Source organism: Sus scrofa, chromosome 7 (assembly GCF_054392235.1).
Source record: "Sus scrofa isolate SSC_HxYL_T2T_F1_AM1 chromosome 7, Sscrofa_HxYL_maternal_Yorkshire_Landrace_v2.0, whole genome shotgun sequence".
NCBI classification, from domain to species: Eukaryota; Metazoa; Chordata; class Mammalia; order Artiodactyla; family Suidae; genus Sus; species Sus scrofa.
In genome coordinates this window covers 22,912,159-22,928,058 of record NC_139389.1, presented here as the reverse complement: position 1 = coordinate 22,928,058, position 15,900 = coordinate 22,912,159, and the positions used below count along the sequence as shown (strand labels likewise).

The 15,900-nt window shown below is 38.7% G+C and overlaps 1 protein-coding gene and 1 long non-coding RNA gene across 3 annotated transcripts in view; one reads left to right on the top strand and one right to left on the bottom strand.

Moving 5' to 3' along the window:
* LOC110257996 (uncharacterized) overlaps positions 1 to 15,900 on the bottom strand; it is an 819,260-nt gene that overhangs the window by 694,474 nt on the left and 108,886 nt on the right. The window lies entirely within an intron of this gene.
* Positions 7,780 to 8,718, top strand: LOC110259191 (olfactory receptor 2B11-like). The gene has a single exon (XM_084967741.1). It carries the CDS (start codon positions 7,780 to 7,782, stop codon positions 8,716 to 8,718), a length of 939 nt encoding a protein of 312 aa, XP_084823867.1.

Here is a 15,900-nt window from a genome sequence, read left to right as displayed (position 1 = left end):
ATGGCACGCTCCACCTGGGAAAATGAGGGAAGCTAAAAAAAGGAAATATTGATCAAAGGTGTGAGAAGGATTTAGAACACCAACAAGGGGCGTCTATATGTGTACTGTACATGCACTACCCTGGAACTAGCCACAGTGGATGTCTGTCACATACCCAAGGCCTGAAGCAACAAAGTGGGGAAGTGGTACTGGAAACCAGAAAAAAAGAAACCGTAATACACAGCCATCTCCAAGAGCTATGACTTTTGCTTGAGCAATACAGGCTGCCTCATGTGTCCCAGCTGAGAGGGAGCCAAGGGAAAATAAACCAAACTAGCTGTTCTCTCTTTCTCTAATCCTCAACTGGTGACCCCCATTGGCTGAAGCCAAACAGAAGCCATATATCAAGGACTCCTTTTGGTTCAGACTCTTGAGTAGAGCATAGAGTACAACATGCATAGTGGGACAAAGAGTGGATCTGGGGCGAGGGAGGAAAGAGAATGAAATATACCTGTCACACTTGTAAAGTGAAACAATACACACCCATGTGATACTAGTGGTTTCCTTTACAGAAAGGACAGTGAGATTATGGGCCATGGAAAGAGGCTGTTTAAAGGGAGATGTATCTATTTGTACATGTTATTCAGTACATTTGAACTTGCTTCTCAAAATAATGTACTCATGGATTGTGTGTGTAAATTTTAAATCTTAGTGTTTGTATTCAAATCAGACTACTATTATGTGGAATGTTGTGTGTGCGTGTGTGTTTGAGAGAGAGAGAGAAAAAGAGAGGGTGAGAGAGAGCAAGAGAGGCTGTTAGTCTTTATATTAGAAGATCATTAAATATTTTAAAGGATTTTTAATTTAATTTTATTCCACCTCACTAGAAAGACCACTTATGGTTTTTCTTCTCTCTTCAACTAATTTTGGTGTTCATTTATTTATTCTGTTTGACCAGAAATATTACATCTTATTTGATATATTCTACAAATGAACAAAGTAAGATTTCAAGGACTTCCCATTGCAGTGTGGCAGAAATAAATTTGACTGATATTCGTAAGGTTGTGGGTTCAATCCCTGGCCTCGCTCATTGGGTCAGGGGTCTGGTGTTGCTCTGAACTGTGCTGTAAGTCGCAGACGTAGATCAAATGCCATGTTGCTGTGGCTGTGGCTGCAATGTAGGCCAGCAGCAATAGCTCCAATTTGACCCCTAGCTTGGGAACTTCCATATGCTGTGGTGCAGTCCTAAAAAAAAAGATATTCAGGAAACTCACATGAAATTCTCCACAACCATTTACTCAAATTAGCTTTGGTCTAAATGAATCCTATTTAAAAGTTTTGTCCCACAACTACTAGAAAGAGAAATTAAGAAAACAACCCTATATACAATTGCATTAAAAAGAATAAAATACTGGGAGTTCCCGTCGTGTCTCAGTGGAGAACAAATCCGACTAGGAACCATGAGGTTGCGGGTTCAATCCCTGACCTTGCTTAGTGGGTTAAGGATCCGGCATTGCCATGAGCTGTGGTGTAGGTTGCAGACGCAGCTTGGATCTGGCATTGCTGTGGCTCTGGTGTAGGCCAGCGGCTACAGCTCTGATTCGACCCCTAGCCTAGGAACCTCCATGTGCCATGGGAGCAGCCCAAGAAATGGCAAAAATAAAGACAAAAAAAAAAAGAATAAAATACCTAGAAATGAATTTAACTGAGAAGGTGAAAGACTAATACACTGAAAACCACAGGTCACTGAAAAAAGTACTGAAGTTCAGAGTTCCCATCATGGCTCAGTGGTTAATGAATCTGACTAGGAACCATGAGGTTGTAGGTTGGATCCCCTGCCTTGCTCAGTGGGTTAAGGATCTGGCGTTGCCATGACCTGTGGTGTAGGTTGCAGACACGGCTTGGATCTGGCATTGCTGTGGCTGTAGCATAGGCCAGCGGCTACAGCTACAATTAGACCCCTAGCCTGGGAACCTCCATCTGCTGCAGGAGCAGCCCTAGAAAAGGCAAAAAGACAAAAAGTAAAAATAGAGTACTGAAGTTCAAACAAATAAATGGAAATATACCACACCCATGGACTGAAAGAATTTATTTAAATGTCCATATTACCCAAAGAAATGTACATATTCAATGAAATCCCTATCAAATTCCAATGACATTTTCCACAGAACTAGAATAAATAATTTTAAATCTTTGTATGGAACTACAAAAGATCCGGAGTAGCCAAAGAAATCTTAAGATGAACAAAGCCAGAGATATCATGCTATATGATTTCAAACTGTACTACAATGCAGTAGTAAGCAAAACAGTATGGTATTGGCATAAAAACAGACATATACATCAATATAACAAAACAGCCCAGAAACAAACCTGCTCACATAAGGCTGATTAATTTATGTTAAAGAAAACAAAAAGAATGGGAGAAAGACAGGCTCTTCAACAAATGGTGTGGTAAAAATTTGAAAGCTACATGCATAAGGATGAAACTGGACCACTATCTGATACCATACACCAAATTAATTCAAAATGAATTAAACATTCCAATGTAAGACCAAAACGCATAAAAGTCCTAGGAGAAAACACAGGCATTAAGCTCCTGGACATCACTCTTGGCAATAGTTCCTTGGATATGATTCCAAAGACAATGATAACAAAGGCAAAAATAAACCAATATGTGGAATCTTAAAAAAAAGCAAATGAACAAACAAAACAAAACTAACAGACAACAAAGAACAGAATAGAAAAGACTGGTTGTTGCTAGAGGGGAGGAGTGTTGAAGGGTGGAAAAGAGAGGTGAGAGGACAAAAAGTATAATATCCGGATATAAAATAAGTCATGAGGGTGTAATGTACATCATGGTGATAGTGTCAATATTACATTGCAAATTTCAAAACTGCTAAAAACGTAAATCTTAGGAGGTGAAAGACTTATATGCTGAGAACTAGAAAACATTAATCAAGGCAATTAAAGAGGAGTCAAAGAAATAGAAAGATAGTCCATGTTCCTGGGTTGGAAAAATTAATATTGTAAGAATGGCTATACTACCCAGAGCAATCTACAGGTTCAATGCAATCCTTATCAAATTACCCATGACATTTCCACAGAACTAGAACAAACAATCCAAACATTTATATGGAACCACAGAAGACCCAGAATTGCCCAAGCAATCCTGAGGAATGAAAACCAAGCAGGAGGCGTCGCTCTCCCAGACTTCAGGCAACATTACAAGCCACAGTCATCAAGATGGTGTCATACTGGTACCACAACAGACATACAGACCAATGGAACAAAATAGAGAACCCAGAAATAAACCCAGATACCTACAGTCAATTAATAAGTCCACAAATACCAAATGCTGGACGGGGTGTGGAGAAAAGGGAACCTTCCTGCACTATTGGTGGGAATGTAAGCTGGTAGAACCACTATGGAGAACATTATGGAGGTACCTTAGAAAACTCTACATAAAACTACCATATGACCCAGCAATCTCACTCTTGGGCATATATCCAGACAAAACTTTCCTTAAAAAAAGACACATGCACCCGCGTGTTCATTGGAGCACTATTCACAATAGCCAAGACATGGAAACAACCTAAATGTCCGTCAACAGATGAATGGATTAGGAAGATGTGGTATAGATACACAATGGACTACTACTCAGCCATAAAAAGAACAAAATGAGGCCATTTGCAGCAACATGGATAGAACTAGAGAGTCTCATCCTGAGTGAAGTAAGTCAGAAAGACAAAGACAAATACCATATGATATCATTTATGTCTGGAATCTAATATATGGCACAAATGGACCTTTCCACAAAAAGAAAATCATGGACATGGAGAACAGACTTGTGGTTGCCAAGATGAAAGGGGAGGGAGGGAGTGGGATGGATTAGGATTTGGGGTTAATAGATGCAAACTATTGCCTTTGGAATGGATAAGCAATGGGATCCTGCTGTATAGCGCTGGGAACTCTGTCTGGGCACTTATGATGGAGCATGATAATGTGAGAAAAAAGAATGGATACATGTATGTTTAACTGGGTCACCTTGCTGTACAGTAGAAAATTGATAGAAACTGTAAACCAGCCCTAATAGAAAAAATACAAATCATTATAAATGAAAAAAAGAAAGAAAATAAATCTTAAAGACCTTATCACAAAGAAAAAAAATTGTAACTTTGTACAGTGACCAATGGTAGCTATATTTACTGTGATCATTTTGCAATGTATGCAAATGTCAAATCATTATGTTATATACCTGAAATTAATGCGTCATTGTATGTCCATCATGCTTCAATTTAAAAAATCATGAGAATAAATGAAACACTTAAAAGGGAAAAAGTGAGGGAGTTCCCTTCATGGCTCAGCAGTTAACAAACCCGACTAGGATCCATGAAGGTGTGGATTCAATCCCTGGCCTCACTCAGTGGGTTAAGGATCCAGCATTACCATGAGTTGTGTTATAGGTCACAGACACAGCTAGGATCTGGCATTGCTGTGGCTGTGGCATAGGCCAGCAGCTATACAGCCTGGGAACTTCCATATGCTGCAGGTGGGGCCCTAAAAAGCAAAAAAGAAAAAGGATGGGGGAAATGAATAAAATAATAAAATAAAATTAAGTTTCAGTGTTTGGGGAAATCAACTTATTTTAAAACAAACCTAGCAATAGAGGAGACTTGCTACCAACCTATATTCAGTAGGTAATTGTACATAAGAAGCATTTCCATGGAGAACCCAGTCCCAAGGAATTTTGCTAACTCATCTGGGATAAGCGTAAATGGGCTGTTTGAAAATAATGCCCAAGAGTCTCAGGATTATAATAAATTGCACATTCGCAAAGCACTCTCAATATTATCTACTATTGTCTTCCTAATATGGGCTTTTTTCGTTCCAAAGATCATGCTTAAATAGTCATCTGTGTACTATAGGGTTCTCTGTCATTCTCTGAAAGTTTGAAAAATTCAAGTGTGTTCCTTCATAATTCCTTTTCTTAAATTATTTTTATCAACATAAGGTAAGTAAAATGACATTTGATTTAAAAACTACCCATTCTTAGGGAAGGTTGAAATGTATGTATATGATAGTACTAAATATACATAGGGAAATCAGAGCATTTCATTTCTGGAAGCCTCCTCTAAACTTTGGAAATAACTAGTTTGGTGCCCATAGAAAGCAACTATATTTTTTTTCTTTGTAATCAGATTCTCTCAGTCTATCATCTAAAACTGTCTTAAAAGCATGTAAATTTTAGTAAACACTATATCTGAAAGATATTAAATAACTGAATGAAATGTATACCCTTCATTCAATTATGTGAGCTATTTAAATACGCAATAAAAATTTGGTGGATTAATTTGTCCATGTTTTATCTAGATGTTTTAAAGTCAGATAAAAATCTCACTTATTCTATAACATTTTCCTAAACATACATTAAAAATAACTGTAAATATAAATAAAATACTGTGTGATGAAAATGATGTATAAAAAGATACAATAGTGGAGAGACAAAACTTTAAAAGATCACAGATAGGAATTCCCTGGTGGCCTATCAGTTAAGGATCTGGCGTCACCACTGCTGTGGCTTAAGTCAATAGATGGGTGAGGAGTTCCCGTCGTGGCACAGTGGTTAACGAATCCGACTAGGAATCATGAGGTTGCAGGTTCGGTCCCTGCCCTTGCTCAGTGGGTTAACGATCCGGCGTTGCTGTGAGCTGTGGTGTAGGTTGCAGATGCGGCTCGGATCCCGCGTTGCTGTGGCTCTGGTGTAGGCCGGTGGCTACAGCTCCGATTCAACCCCTAGCCTGGGAACCTCCATATGCCCATATGCCGTGGAAGCGGCCCAAGAAATAGCAACAACAACAATAACAAAAAAAAAAAAAAAAAAAAAGACAAAAAAAAGACAAAAAAAAAAAAAATAGATGGGTGAGAACTTCCATGTACCTTGGGCACAGCCAAAAGAAATAAAAAATTCCAGATAAACAAATCCCTATGCAGTTAAATAAGGATGTGAAGTCACTGGTACATCAAAAATTGGAAAAAAAGCAGATTAAAAATTGGATAAAGAAGTCATGGTATACAAGAATTAAAAGTAATGAAATATCATGAGAATGACATAGAAAAGATCAGAGATCTAGCACAGAATTAAAGAGCTTACATATAATCTATGGAACCTTGCAATCTGAATTTATAGTTTCACAATCTCAATAACTCATTTAAGGAATTGATAACTTTTTGATCTTTAGAAGCTCCCATAGTTATTAGCAGACAATAGTGATGAATGATTAACAATATCTTAAAATACGGATACTAAAATTTCCTTTGTCATAAGGTTTGGGGATAAGTACTAAATGATTTGTGGGTGTAAATGCTTACTTTAGTGTTTGGCATAAAGGCCCATTAAGGATTAGTTGGAATTATTGTCATCTTTATCACACAGAGTAGTAGATTCCATTTCAGAAAGGTTCGGTTACTTGCTTAAGGTAGCTGTCTTTATGCTGTAGGGTCATGAGGAGAAATTAAGTCCCCTGGTGTCACATCTCTTAATTATCCTCCCCCACCCACCCAAGTGACTGCACCCAATCTTCTATGCATGGATGCTTTGTACACAACAGACCTGGGGTTATTTTGGAATTAAGAGCCATAGTGATATCTTAGCCCTGAGGAGCTTTGTGTGACACCTCACACGATGGATTTGAGAACTTAGAGAAACAGAGTATGTGAAAATTGTGCCTTGTAAGCCCACATGTTGCCCCTAAACTTTTAAGTCTCTGGTCCTCAACAGAAATACTTTCCTCCTATACCAGTTCCCTGGACATAAATGTTGTATTTGTAGCTACATACAATTAAGTAAAGCATTGATAAAAAGACCAAGGTCTTACATAAAAATAACATAAGTCCCCCGATAAAGAAAAACTGCTACAAGATAGATAATAAAATTTGACATGAAAAATCAACTGCGTGGTTTGAACGAAGTAGTTATGCAAGAAAACGGATATCCAACAACAAATGTTTGAGTTGGGGGAAACATGTTTATAGCTAAATTCTCTCAGTTTATACTTCAGCCAGCTGTCATCAAAGTGTTTAAGTTTCTTGCTCAATTCTAAATGACCAAGACGGATTTAAATATTAAAAGCCTTCTTAGTCCCCATGGGATGATGTAATTATTCGACTACAATAATATACTTGCATCTGGACAAGCCTATCTTGATGATGCCTAAGGGCTAGGTTTTCTCCACCTCCTCCTTGTGCTAGAGCTAACTGCACGTTTTCATACTTCTTAATATTTCAGTAAGGCCTTGCAGCAGGGATTCAAAAAAAGACCTATCTGATTCCTAAGACCCAGCCACATCTACTTCATCGGGCACCTGAAGGTAGGAACCAATAAACTTCATTTTAACTGCCTCCTTAGCTGATATTTCTGCAAATCAAAGTATAAAAGCATTACTTTGGAGCATCTGAAACACAGTCACTTCTGCTTGGCATTCAATCCTTACCAGAGCCCAAGGACATGCTTATTGTCATCTTTATCACACAGAGTACTAGATTCCATTTCAGAAAGGTTCGGTTACTTGCTTAAGGTAGCTGTCTTTATGCTGTAGGGTCATGAGGAGAAATTAAGTCCCCTGGTGTCACATCTTTTAATTATCCTCCCCCACCCACCCAAGTGACTGCACCCAATCTTCTATGCATGGATGCTTAATTGTGTGCATATACTCCCAATATATACAATTGTGTTTGTCATTTCTCAAAATCTTTCTACACTTCCTGCCACTGCTCCGATACAGGGGAAGCAAACTGCAGATAATGGAACGAATTAACAAAAGCCATCCAGAAGAGTTTATTCTACTAGGCTTTGCGGATCGTCCCTGGCTAGAGCGTCCTCTGTTCATTATTCTGCTTCTAACATACCCCATGGCCATGATGGGAAACATAGCCATCATTCTGGTGTCCACCTTAGACTCCCGTCTGCACAGCCCCATGTATTTCTTCCTCACCAACCTCTCCTTTCTGGACATGTGCTACACCACAAGCATTGTCCCTCAGATGCTGTTTCACCTGGGACGATCGAAGAAGACAATCAGCTATCTGCGCTGTGCCGTTCAGCTTTATTTCTTCCACATAATGGGAGGCACAGAATGTCTGCTTTTGGCTCTTATGTCTTTCGATCGCTACGTGGCCATCTGCAAGCCGCTGCACTACACCCTCATCATGAATCGGTGCACCTGTATCCTACTGGTGGCCACTGTGTGGCTGGGTGGAATGACCTACGCTGTCTCAGAGGCCACTGTCACATTACACTTACCACTCTGTGGTCGCAACACACTGGATCACTTGGTATGTGAGATTCCTGTTCTGATAAAGGCCGCCTGTGGTGAGAAGGGCTCCAATGAGCTCACGCTCTCTGTGGTTTGCATTTTCATGTTAGCTGTGCCACTATGCTTCATTCTTGCTTCCTATGCTTCTATTGGACATGCTGTATTTAAGATTAAATCTTCGGAGGGAAGAAAAAAAGCCTTTGGCACATGTTCCTCCCATCTCATTGTAGTTTTCTTCTTTTATGGCCCAGCCATTAGCATGTACCTTCAGCCCCCCTCCTCCATCTCTACAGACCAGCCCAAGTTCATGGCTCTCTTCTATGGAGTGGTGACTCCTACACTCAACCCTTTCATCTACACTCTGAGGAATAAGGATGTAAAGGGTGCCTGGGGCAACCTGGTGAGGAGCGTTTTCACTTCCAAGTGATAGTTCGCAGACATCGAATGACATTATTTGACAAGTGAGTAGGTACATAGGAGTTTCTCTGACAAATCATTCTCATCTCATTTTTCCTCAGATCATGTTATTCTTCTTGCAAAATATGTCATATTTCTAATGCTCTTTCTAATGGTGTTAGACAAGGGTGATACTTGGCTAGTATACACCAGTTAGGCCAATCCGTGGAAATATACTACAAATAGTCTACACTGGTTAATACATACTGAAATAGTAACTATGTCAAACAGTATTTAAAAAGTACTATATATTACAATACAAACTAATTAGTTAAAGTTAATAATCATAAGACAGCATGGTAACCATTCACCAATGGATTTCCTATGACAGTGCCACCTAAGAACAATTTCATCACTCTCGGCAAGACTGGTCACATCCAAGTGGGCAGCACGGTGCCAGTGTGCATTCCGAGTGAGGCACTCTACACCTCAGACCAACCGTGAGTCTCAGAAGACAATCAACCTCAACTTACGTAGATCCTATTGCTTCTTTAGAAGCACACTGTGACTCTTGTTTAACTAACAAGTGTACAGGGTTTGTATTTTTACCTAAAGGATCTATTGTTGAATATTAAAATGGACAAAATGTGTGCCTAAGTTTCTTAACATCCCTTTTAAATATTATAAGCATGAACCTTCTGAGAGAATCATGAACCACAACCTGGAAACATTTTGTGCATAATGGAAATAGCCCGGAATGCCTTTTGAAATGCTTCAAGAATCTTTTACAAGAAGAAGCAATTTGTATTTCTAGAAGGGAAGGCAACTTGCTTACTTTAAGCAATTGAGTATCTCTTTGATGCTCACAATCTGTATCATGACAAATTCAAAGTACTGAACTGAGCTCTAGGGTTCATATCTAACAAACTTTTGTCACAAAATTAGTTACACTTTTAGAGCAAATTAAAGAGTTTATGGTTACTTGCTGTTAAATTAATAGGATGAGAAATCAACATAATGGTTGTATAGCGAAGAAACTAGCAGCTAAGAAAAACAAGAACCATTTAGACTTCTCTGGCATGGGTTCGGGTATGATCAAAATCTAAGCAAACCACTGGATGAAGAGTTGCATGTTATCCTGAACAAGAAACAATTTGAAATCATATCTAATGTTTGATTTAAAAAAAAAAAAGCAGATCATAGGATGCTTGATCCAGTTCTTGAGACAAACAGACTTTGGTTTATCTCATTTGGAAAATATTCTAAATAATTTTAAAATTTAGCTGTTTAAATAATTTAAAATTTTGGCCTGAATTTTGGCCTGATAGCCCCCCCAAAATTTTTTTTTAATTTCACACACACACAGGCCAATGAGAGTAAAAAATTCTGTGATGTTAGATAATGCCTCTGATCATTTTGAGTAACGATATCCTTGATCACTTTGCTCTAAGCAGAAATTGGCACAACAGTGTAAATCAACTGCACTTTAATAAAAAAGAAATAATAAAGACACCCTTTGTCTTACTTAGTCTTAAACACAGAGGAATGTGATAATTTTCAGTTTGGAGGGCAAAATCCAGGAAGATTTGTGTCAAAAGCTTAGCGATGAGACTGTTGAGAGCTCTTCAGATTACTTCTTTATCTTTTACGTCTGTAAAGACAACTCATTTCAGAACTGGGCTTTCCAGACTCTGAAATATCGGGGCTTCCTGAAGGAAATACACACAAACATTTAAGCATAAAGAATATTGAGTGTAGTGGTAGGGGGAAAGTCACAGAAACATGTCCTTTTTACTAAACTACCTCACGTTTCCGCAGCATGTATGTCCAGTATATTCCAGCATGAAGAATACTGTCAGGAACCATTAAGAAGCTCTGTTGAAGGAAGTACATATTACATGTGAAGTTTAGCATGTACTCTATCCTTGATGTAAAGCATGAGCAATCTCAAGAGTGCTTTCTCAAAGAAGTTGGTCAAAAGCTTTTCTTCTTTTCCCAACCAAGCAAATCTTTCCTGAAGAACAAAAGGAAGACAGCAAAATATTTTCACTTTTGTTCTAAAAGATCCTAAAAATGTAGACATGTATTTAGGAGTGTCTTTAAGGGAGAAATCAAAAAGGCTTCACTAGTTATTTTGTGACACAGCAGGTTAAGGATTCTGCATTATCACTGCAGCGGCTTGGGTTGCTGCTATGGCACAGGTTCGATTCCAGGCCCTGGAATTTCCACATGCCAGAAACAAACAAACAAAACCTTACCTATGATTTCCTTCACATTAGAGGTGTTCTCAGACCTGCAGAGTATAACTCCTATGCAACAAGTGCATCCTGCTCTAAGGGATAGGATTAAAACAAAATACATGCAAATCAGGAGTCCCCATGGTGGCACAGTGGTAATGAACCCAACTAGTATCCATGAGGACGCAGGTTCGATCCCTGGCCTTGCTCAGTGGGTTAAGGATCCGGCATTGCACCATGAGCTATGGTGTAGATCACACACGCAGCTCGGATCCCAGGTTGCTGTGGCTGTGGTATAGGCCGGCAGCTACAGCTCCAATTCGACCCCTAGCCTAGAAACTTCCATATGCCACAGGTGTGGCCCTAAAAAGCAAAAAATAAACTAAATAAAATAAAGTAAAACAAAATAAAGTAAATGCAAATGAGAATTCTGGTTCAACAAATGTCTTACAGCTACCATAAATCCAATGTCTACTCAAGAGGTGATATTCAGAATTCCAATGACTTGGAAGAGTCCCAGAGGCCACTAGGGCAGGAGTGGGGTAGGGGTGGAAGAGGGGGGAGATGAGAGGAGTGAGAAAGAGTTTCCACTAAAGCACACTAAGAGACAGCTATAAAGTTAATCAATGTGATCCTTGATTCGATCTTTTATTTATTTATTTTTTGCCACACCCATGGCATGTGGATATTCCTAGGCCAGGAAACAAACCTATGCCACAGCAGTGTCCCAGTCGATGCAGTGACACCACCGGATCCTTAATCCACTGCACCACAAGGGAACTTCCTCAATCTTGTCTTTGGGAAATACTCTCAGGAACATTGAGGAATAGGTCGCATTATACTCTGTAATATTTCAGGAAAAAATATTTAAATGTACATTCATATTATATTATTATAAACAGAAGATAATAAAATCCCTGGTAAAAATTAACAATGTGAAATCTGGTGGTGCAATATACTAAGTCTCTATACCATTATTTTTGCCATAATTTTTATTATCTTAGTGGTTGAATTGTTATTGGAATATGATGGACTTAAATTTGAAAGTTTATTATGCTTGAAATCACTTGAAGCTGTCATGACATATGATAACCAGTGCCCTTCTAGCCCCACATTTGTAAAATAGAGATATAATATGCGAAGCTGAGACCAACAAAAGAAAAGAAAACGAGTGTATCTGGGGTGGAAGCCGTGCTGGTTTCTGTAATTGTTGATGGCATGCTTGTGCCAATCATCCTGCACTGCTGAGACATACGCAGAAGAGATAACTGAGCATGTGTTCAGAGAATATGCTGCACAGGAATAGGCATGAGAGGAAGTGGACAAAAACTGGGAGACAAGAGCTGTCTGGAAGGGAAGGAAAATTTTACTGGGATAAAGAAGAAGCTGGTCCTTCACTGCATTTAGCCTCCATTCTTAGCTGAGAAAAGGCTGCTCAGTTCTTCAGTAAAGTTGTCTGTGACTCAGATTCATGTGCGCTGGGTGATTGTCAATTTGCCAATTCTTGGTTTTAGGTTTAGGTTTGGCAATGCTAGGATTTCGGACCTTCTAGTTTACCCTGGGCATTGTTGGCCATGACAAAGGGTCTCAGACTACAAAAAAATCTATTGTGGAGTTCTTGTCGTGGCCTAGTGGAAACGAATCCCTCTAGGAACCATGAGGTAGTGGGTTCGATCCCTGGCCTTGCTCAGCAGGTGAAGGATCCGGCATTGCTGTGACCTGTGGTGTAGGTCGCAGATGTGGTTCGGATCTGGCATTGCTGTGGCTGTGGTGTAGACCAACAGATGTAGCTCCGATTAGACCCCCTAACCTGGGAACCTCCATATGCTGCAGGTGGGGCTCTAAAAAGCATAAAATAAAAAAATAAATAATAAATAAAAAATAAAAAATCTATTGTCATTACCCCGATTTTGTCACATAAAAGTCAGTTAAACTTAAGCAAGTCGTGTGTCTTCTTTCCTTCAGTTTTTGTTGTTGTTCTTGTTGTTGTTGTTGTTGAAAACCCAAAGTTAGGCTATTTATTTTCTCTCTCTCATTTTTTTTGAAGTATAGTTAGGTTCAAATTACATAAATTGTAAGTATACAAAATGCAGTGATTCACAATTTTAATGGTTATACTCCATTTATGGTTATTATGAAATATTGGTTATATTCTATGTGTTGTACAGCATATACTTGTAGCTTATTTTATACACAATTGTTTCTACCTCTTAATCTCCTACCACCACGTTGCCACTCTCCTCTTTCCTCTCCCCACTAGTAACCACTAGCTTGTTCTATCTGTGAATCTGCTTATTTTTTTGTTACATTCATTAATTTGCTGTATTTTTTAGATTCCACAAATAAGCAATATCATATAGTATTTGTCTTTCTTTGCCTGACTTATTTCACTTAGTATAATACCCTCCAAGTCCATCCATGTTGCTACAAATGGCAAAATCTGATTACTTTTTATGGCCATGTAGTATTCCATTGTGTACATATGTGTCTGTGTGTATATATATATTCATTCCATGTGTTCCTGATCCGTTTTTCTGTTGATGAATGCTTAGATTGTTTCCATATTTTGGCAATTATAAATAATGCTACTATGAACGCTATGGTACATGTATCTTTTTAAATTAGTGGGGTTTGGGGGGATTATACTCAGGAATGGAATCACTGGGTCATAGGATAATACAGAATTCTAATTTACATTCCTACCAATAGTGTAGGAGGGTTCCCTTTTCTCTATATCCTTGCTAACATTTATTATTTGCGTTATTTTTGATGATAGCCATTCCAAGAGGTACGAGGTAATATTTCATTGTGGTTTGTGATACAACTGCATAAGATTCACATTAGTAGTTTGAAAAGTTCAAAATAATAAACGCAATAATGTATGTGTTACTCTTTGGGGGAATTTTGGTAGCTGACCTTTGTTTTGGATTACAAATTAATTCGAATATCATGGTAATATGGCTAGGATTCGATATCATATAGGCTATAATTATAGCATTCCAAGAAAGATAGTCTATACAAATTTTTTAAATTTATGTTTTCAAGCAGAAAAGAAAGAAAACAGATGCGAAATTTCAACTTTTTTTAAAGTTAGATAGTCAGAGACTCGTGTATTACAGGAAGTGTTGGAACGTCCATGAGCACAAGGTGGTTCAAAGAACTAAACTACATGGGGGGAGTTTTTTTTTAATTCCCCCCTTTTGTTTGGCTTTTAGGGCTGCATCCATGGCATATGGAGGTTCCCAGGCTAGGAGTCAAATCAGAGCTGTAGCCACCAGCCTACGAGACAGCCATAGCAACGTCAGTCCCGAGCCATGTCTGCAATCGACACCACAGCTCACAGCAATGCCGGATCCTTGACCCACTGACCAAGGCCAGGGATCAAACTGACAACCTCATGTCTCTGCTGCACCATGACAGGAACTCCTATCCCTTTTTTAATTAAAGTACAGTTTATTCACAATGTTGTGCCAATTTCTGCTGTACACCAATGTAACCTGGTTCATACACACACACACACACACACACACACACACACACACACACACACACACACACATATATACACACACACATACACACACACTTTTTCTCATATTATCTTCCCTCATGTTCTACCCCAAGAGATTGGATATAGTCCCCTGTGCTACACAGTAGGATCGCATTGCTTATCCCTTCTAAATGCAGTAGTTTGCATCTTACTAGCCCCAAATTCCCTCTCCATCTCCCACTCCCCCTACCTTGGCAACCACAAGTCTGTTCTCTATGCTTGTGAGTCAGCTTTTCTTTTGTATTAAACTATGATTTTTGCTTTTAAAAGTTTTATTTCGCTCTGTGATGGTTCACTCTATGTGGCCCCAATTACTTACTAAAAATTCTTTTATATACACAGTCTCGGTTCTTCATTTCTTGGACAGTAGGTTAAGGACAAAGGCACATAGCCCATATTACCGTTTATGTCGAGCTGGATATAGAGAATCACAGATACACAAAGGCAGAGACATCAGAATCAGTGTGACTGCAAACCAAACAAGGAACTGAGGGGAAGTCTGAAAATGTGGTTTTCATTTTAAAAATTTAGGAAATAGGATTTGAATCAATCATATGAAAAGGTTAAAGGCCTCAAAACCACAACGGACAACACGATCACCACACAAAACTCAGGTGTTTATTTTATGTTGAATTGTCCTTTAACCTTATTCCACGTGAGCTCCATATGGTTTCCAGTTTTAAAATGTTACATACATAGGACACTTCTTTCAGATAGAGAAGGTATCAATAACAAGGGTCACAAAACTATTACTGTAATAAAAATACATTCATTTCTTTGGAAAACATATGCCTTGATCTTCATAATGAACTTACTAATCAGAACTGTTCAAATTAGACCAATTTCCTTAAGAAGGAAAAACACTACATTTTCATATAGCTTTTATCACAACATTTTCCAATATATTTTCACTAATTCTTTCAAATACCCATCAGATTTATCGTCACTTTCAGACCCTAGTACTCGGTTGCCTCCGTTTTTTTTTCTTTCTTTCTTTGTACTTGTTTGTTTTTTAGGTCCACACCCACAGCACATGGAGGTTCCCAGGCTAGGGGTTCAATCGGAGCTATAGCTGCCAGCCTACACCACAGCCACAGCAACACAGGATCCCAGCCATGTCTGCGACCTACACCACAGCCCACAGCAAAGCCAGATCCTTACCCCACTGAGCAAGGCCAGGGATTGAACCCACAACCTCATGGTTCCCAGTCAGATTCATTTTTGCTGCACCAAAACAGGAACTTCCAAAACTTGTTTTCTTACTATTGATGGCATAGTAAAGATACATGCCAAAATTCCTTTCAATCGTAACTATTATCCAACAAAAGACTAAGTGTTGGAGAAAGGATTGAAGACATTTCACTGTATTTTTAATCAAATCAATGAGGATAAATTTTATGATGAATTCTGCCTAAAAAGCAAGAAA

Excerpts from the sequence above, each read along its gene's own strand:
- LOC110259191 (XM_084967741.1), top strand. The coding sequence starts at position 7,780 with ATGGAACGAATTAACAAAAGCCATCCAGAAGAGTTTATTCTACTAGGC.